Below are 6,000 nucleotides of genomic sequence, written 5' to 3'. Positions count from 1 at the left end.
TATGTCAGCGCATCCCTTGCATAACACAATCAAACTAACTAACACTGTAAGAATTAGGGTAGTTTGTATAAAAAAATCAATAGTTACTTACCTAAATCTGAGCAATTCCTTATTGTCTAATCAAGTTTCACTAAATCTCTTTTAGTCTGCCTCATAATCATTTCCATTTTGTTCTTTCACAATTATATTCTAAAGTAATCGTCATTTTCTACCAGTAGAAATCATGATATAAAAGGTTCAGAAATCAACCAATTTAAGCAAATTATAAACTAAACCCTAGAAAATCAAAATCATAAGAGAAGAATTGAGAAGAAAACCTAAATAGCGATAAATGAACTCAACCAACCAAAACCAAAGAATTGATCTTGAATTAGCGTTAAATCATATCTCCAGCAGCTCTAAGAATTGGATTCGATTGACGATTGAGAACCAAAAAAATCGAAGATAAAAAGCTCGCCGTCTCTCGCTCTGTATCTCTAGAGAAATGGGTAATTTTGGAAATTTAATAAAAGCACATAGGAAGTTTGACACGTGTTTGGACCTGCTAATAACTTTTTTGGTCCGAAAGCATGTTTTTGGACCACCGATTAAACCAATTATATGGATGGACTAGCCATTATACGGGTTTCTGTATAATGGATTAACTAGTAATTCCTAGTGTATATATTTCATGTGTTTCATATCATATGCATGTGACAAATGCATTCTCTCAATATTTTTCTAACATGACATGATTATTATTGGAAGATTAAGTGTATACTTACTGCGTCGGCAACCACTGACTCTAGCGTCATTATCGTAACAAGAAAAAAAACCTTAGAGTAAATGCTCTTCCCCATCTCTGATCATCTAAATGATCAACTTGATACAACTATCTCGCTATCAAAGAGACGATAACTTAATTGGATAGGTGATCGAATTTGTGAGATTTGTAGTATCTACCAATAACAATTCTACCTCTGCTATTTATAGAACTTCCATTTAGGTTCATTCGGAATAATGACGTACGATGCTGATTATTAGTTGAAGAATAGGTAGCTATTTTCCTTGGGATATTGAAAATAATGTCTCTTAATAAATCCGCTAAAAGATGTATGATGCCTAATATTCTACTTTTTTTTTTTGAATTCGAAAATTTTATATTAAAGAGAAAAGGAAATCAGGCAGAGCCTGTTACAGGATTGACAAGATAGAACGAAAGTGAAACAACAACAGCAAAAGAGAGTTACATATGAAGAACATTCTCCCAGTTATGGAGGACACTATTGCAGTCCACGAAATTGAAGATATCTTCCTCATGAGTCCAAAGCATAAGAGTTTGCTTGACTAGAACAATAACTTCATCCACTGTTTTGCTCCTAGCACCAAAAATCACTCCATTGCGTTCATTCCAAATAGTCCATATAATGAGTAATCTCCCAGATTTTCCCGCATCTCCCTGTAAGAACGTTGTTATCCCAAGCCTCAAAAAGATGTAAAACAGAATCTGGTATAGGCCATGAGATATGAAACGCCTTTATAAAGTAGTCCCAAATCTGAAAAGAAAAACTTCAATGCAGCATCAGATGGTTCGTAGTTTCCGTGACAGAGCCGCAAAAAACACAAACTTCACTTTCAATTTGAACTCTTCTGTGAGTTAATACATCATCTTCATCTACAAGAATTGGAACCGGGCCCAAATCTCTTCGAAGTATATCCCATTCCATCTGTTCATTGGCATTAAGGTTTCTCTTAAAAATTCCCTCCCATCTCTCATCATTTATCATCTCAGCAATGGTGGCATGTTTGCTTCTACATGCTTTGTAAATAACAGGGAAAAGATCCTTGAGACACCCTCTGTCCACCCATTTATCTTGCCAAAATCGAATGCATCTTCCATTTTTAATAGTAAAAGTAACATGGTTGTGAATTTCAGGTACCAATTTAACCACATTTCTCCATAAACTACATCCTTGAGCTGTTGCATCATCTGCTGGAAGCAATAAATCTTCATTCACTTTTGTTTTCTGCTGGACTATTCTTCTCCACAAAGTACCCTTTTGTATAGCATATCTCCACACCCATTTTACTAGAAGAGCCTTATTAGTAGTTCTTATGTTTTTAACTCCTAGGCCACCTTTTTGCTTTGAAATATTCACCTTCTTCCAAGAAACCCAAGACATCTTCTTTTTCCCTTCAACAGCTCCCCAAAAGAAAATTTCTCATCAGCTTAATCATTTTCTTCTAAATACTTGCAGGTAAGTGATACAAAGACAAATAGTATATAGGAAGGCTAGGAAAACAATCCTTAATAAGAACAAGTCTGACATCTTTATTGAGAAATCTTTTCTTCCATGATGCAAGTCTGATCTCCATTCTTTCAATCACATAATCCCAAACAGAAGTATTTCTAATGTGTGCACCAATTGGCATTCCTAAATATTTTATAGGAAGCTTTTCTGTCTTACATCCTAAGATTTTAGCTAGAGAATGAATATTATCATCGGCTCCAACACTAATCATACTGCTCTTTTCTAAATTCAACTTCATACCAGTTAATGTTTCAAAAATAGTTAAGATAATGAGAATTCTAGTTACCTCATCTTCATCAGCATCCACAAAGAGCAGTGTATCATCTGCAAACTGTAGGTGTGAAATCATCAAACCAGCATCTACTATCTTGAAACCGTGAATTTGACCTCTTTCAACAGCATCATTCATTAGTTTAGAATGAATCTCAACCACCAATAATAACAAGAATGGGGAAAGAGAATCCCCTTGTCGCAGCCCTTTTGAGGGCTTAAACTTTTCAGTAGAAACACCATTAACAAGAACTGATAAGTGTGCTTGAGAGACACACCATTTGATCCAAGATACCCATCTTTCACCAAAACCATGCCTTTGCAAAATACAAAAAAGAGTATGCCAGTTAACATTATCAAATGCCTTTTCCATGTCAATTTTGCAAATAACACCTGGTTTCTTTGATTTTATCCTGCTATCCACACACTCATTAGCTATAAGAACCCCATCAAGAATTTGCTTACCTTTAATGGATGCTCATTGAAAATTTGAGATTAGACTTGGCATCACAACCTTAAGTCTCTCAGCAAGAACTTTTGATAAGATCTTATAAGCACTACCAATTAGGCTTAAAGGTCTGTAATCTCTAGGTGTGCATGAATCTTCTTTCTTTCGGATCAAAGTAATAAAAGAGCATTTCAATCTCCAATCAATTGACCTATATATGTGAAAGTCATTAAGCATGTTCATAAAGTCATTTTGATAATACTCCAACAACTTTTATAGAACTCAGTTGAGAAACCATCTGGCCAAGGTGATTTGTTACATCCCATCTTTCTAATAACTTCCCACACTTCTTCATCAGTAAAGTCTCTTTCAATCCATTCTTTTTGAACTCCATACACCACTGGAAAATTAATAGAATCCAATTTTATAGAAGTACTTGTATGAGCTGAAAAGAGATTGATATAGAAATTCCTTAACTCTTCTTTAATTTCATCTTGATTGAAACTATCTTCACCTCCAATTTGAAGTTTAGCAATTGTGTTTCTTTTCTTTTTAGCACTGGAAATTCTATGAAAGTAACCGGTGCTAGCATCACCCCATTTAAAGCCATTTTGTTTGGCTCTTAGTTGCCATTTCCTTGCCTCTAAATTTTCAAGAGCTTTTAGTTTCAGCTTGCTTTGCATTCTAACCTCAAACTGATCAGTATGCAATGGACCATTCTCCTCCAACAAGTTGAGTTCCCCAATCTTTTCAGTCAATAGTTGTTTTTCTCTTCTAACAGCACCAAACTCCAGCAACCTCCATTTTTTAATGAAGTACTTTAAATTTTGAAGATTCAAAAAGAAAATAGAACTTGCACTCCCATTGAACACCATTGTCTCCCACCAGAGTTTTACTTTATCCTTAAAATCTTTATGTTCAATCCAGCTTTTTTCCAGTTTGAAGTAAGGCTTGGAACCTATAGAAGGACAAGTAACAATGATAATAGGGTTATGGTCTGAGATAGTCCTTGTCAGTGCTATTTGAAGAGCATTAGGGAATGCTTCATCAAAATCCACACTAAATAGAAACCTATCCAACCTGCACAAGAGAGGTTCAGCTTGATTATTGGACCATGTATAAGCACCACCAATGGCATGCAAACTGTTCATGCAATCAAAGGAGTGGGTCTAAAGCAACATACGTGACTTGTTCCCTTCCACTCTATCTGATGATGGAAAATGCAAATACTAAATTAAATTATCATCACATGCAAGAGTCAACTCACACTTATAAGGATTAACAGATATATCTTCTGTTTATCTCCTTGTAAATGAATATTTCACCCATGGCTAAGATGATGGGAGTGGTACCGTGATATGAATATGGGTACCCTCTAGTCCTCCTCAAGTTGGACTTAGTTTAGCTAGGAATGTGGATACCAAAATACGAACCGACACATGGACTTAGGGAAGACACTAGAATCCTGCCAAAAGATCTTATATCGTGCCCCGAAAATCTTCGTCAGTGACTTGTCAAATCAAGTCAGGATCATCATCGTTGACTAATTGGCGAAGTAAAAGTCATATGCGAGATGAAGTCTCACGATTAAGTAATCCGATAGGAGAATATGAGCTACGGAGAATCAATGGAGTGCACTACAAGATACCAACCACGAAGTAGAAACCGGCGAAATAAGCTAACTTGTCCAAAAAGATAACATGCGAAGTAAATATATTGAGGAACAAGAAAAGAGACAGGTTTCCCGACAAACCCATGTGAAGATAGCGAAAGAAGGGGAAAAAATTTATGGAAAATGGCCTGGGCGAAGTATAAAGCGCTCCCGAGAAGACTTGGCGAAGTAAAATGAGTTTTACCCCATTAGGGTTGATTGGCCTATAAATAGAGGTCCTTGGGCAAGGCATGGGGAATCGGATTTTGGGGAGAGAAAAGAGCTTAGTATAGTGAGTGTGATTAGGGTTTCCTTGTGTTCAAGAACTTGTATCTTATTTTCTTAGAATTTATCAATAAAGATTTTCTAGTTTAAATTACTTATCATTTCTTAGATCTTGGTTACTTTCCTTTAAGGAGTACTACTGGAATTCCAGTAGTTACATTTTGGCGCCCAGAAACAGGGAAACTGAGATTGGGGATTCATCCTCATCTAAGAGTTTGAGAGAAAGAAAACCATCTAGAGATGGTAATAGCTTGAAGATCCAGACGAGTTGTTTTGTGTAGAAAAGTTCTGTAGATTTAGTAGCTTACTCATATCTAAAATCTAAGATACATAAGAGAAAGTTGGTGAGGCGGCAGACGAAAAACCAGATTCAACAAGGATCGAACGATGGCAGGAAAAGCAAGGAAAGCGAAACCCCTAACGGTGGTGAGAAGGAGCAAGCGGTTGGAGGCTTGGAAGGGAGGAGAGAAAGGAAAGGCATCCGTAGCAGATGAAAGACGAGGAGTCATAAGGCGAAGAAAAGGCAAGCCGAGCGTAGAAGAAAAATTCGTGATGTGATCTATCTAAATCGTGAAAGTCGGGGATATTACGAAAAGATAAACACGCCGAGAAAAGGTGGAGGAGAATGGTGGTGATAAGAAAATGATATCGAAAGAACCAAATAGGACACTCCGTCGAGAGAAGAGTCAAGTAGGAATGACAGAACGAGGCGGTCAAGCAAAACAAGAGGAATACGAACGTAGCAGCAAGATGGAGGTTGAAATCTCACAAGAATAAAACGCTAATTCAGAAACGATAACAACTTCACCTCGGAAAATGACTTTATATCGAGAGAAAAATCCTTATGAGGATTACGAGGAAGAAGACGAATGAGGACTGCAGAAAAGAAGGCTTCTAGAAGGATACAACCGGGAAAGAGATTTAAGGAGGCTGCTAGTGGAGGCGAGATATGGAAATCATAAGCTAAGATACGAAAAAGAAAAGAGATGCGAGGATGAAAATAACGCAAGGTTCAAGAAAGAGATATTGACGAAGCAGCAAGAGGGATCATGGAC

The 6,000-nt window shown here is 36.8% G+C and overlaps 1 protein-coding gene across 1 annotated transcript; it reads right to left on the bottom strand.

Moving 5' to 3' along the window:
- Nucleotides 1-2,223: 2,223 nt before the first annotated feature.
- Nucleotides 2,224-4,160, bottom strand: LOC113340523. The gene is made up of 2 exons (XM_026585658.1): nt 3,329-4,160; nt 2,224-3,026 (listed from the first exon to the last, which is right to left on the bottom strand). Exons 1-2 carry the CDS (start codon nt 4,158-4,160, stop codon nt 2,224-2,226), a joined length of 1,635 nt encoding a protein of 544 aa, XP_026441443.1.
- Nucleotides 4,161-6,000: the final 1,840 nt, after the last annotated feature.

This window comes from Papaver somniferum, unplaced genomic scaffold (genome assembly GCF_003573695.1).
Source record: "Papaver somniferum cultivar HN1 unplaced genomic scaffold, ASM357369v1 unplaced-scaffold_22, whole genome shotgun sequence".
NCBI lineage: Eukaryota > Viridiplantae > Streptophyta > Magnoliopsida > Ranunculales > Papaveraceae > Papaver > Papaver somniferum.
The sequence above is the reverse complement of the archived record's forward strand: the minus strand, read 5'-3'. Positions and strand labels throughout refer to the sequence as shown.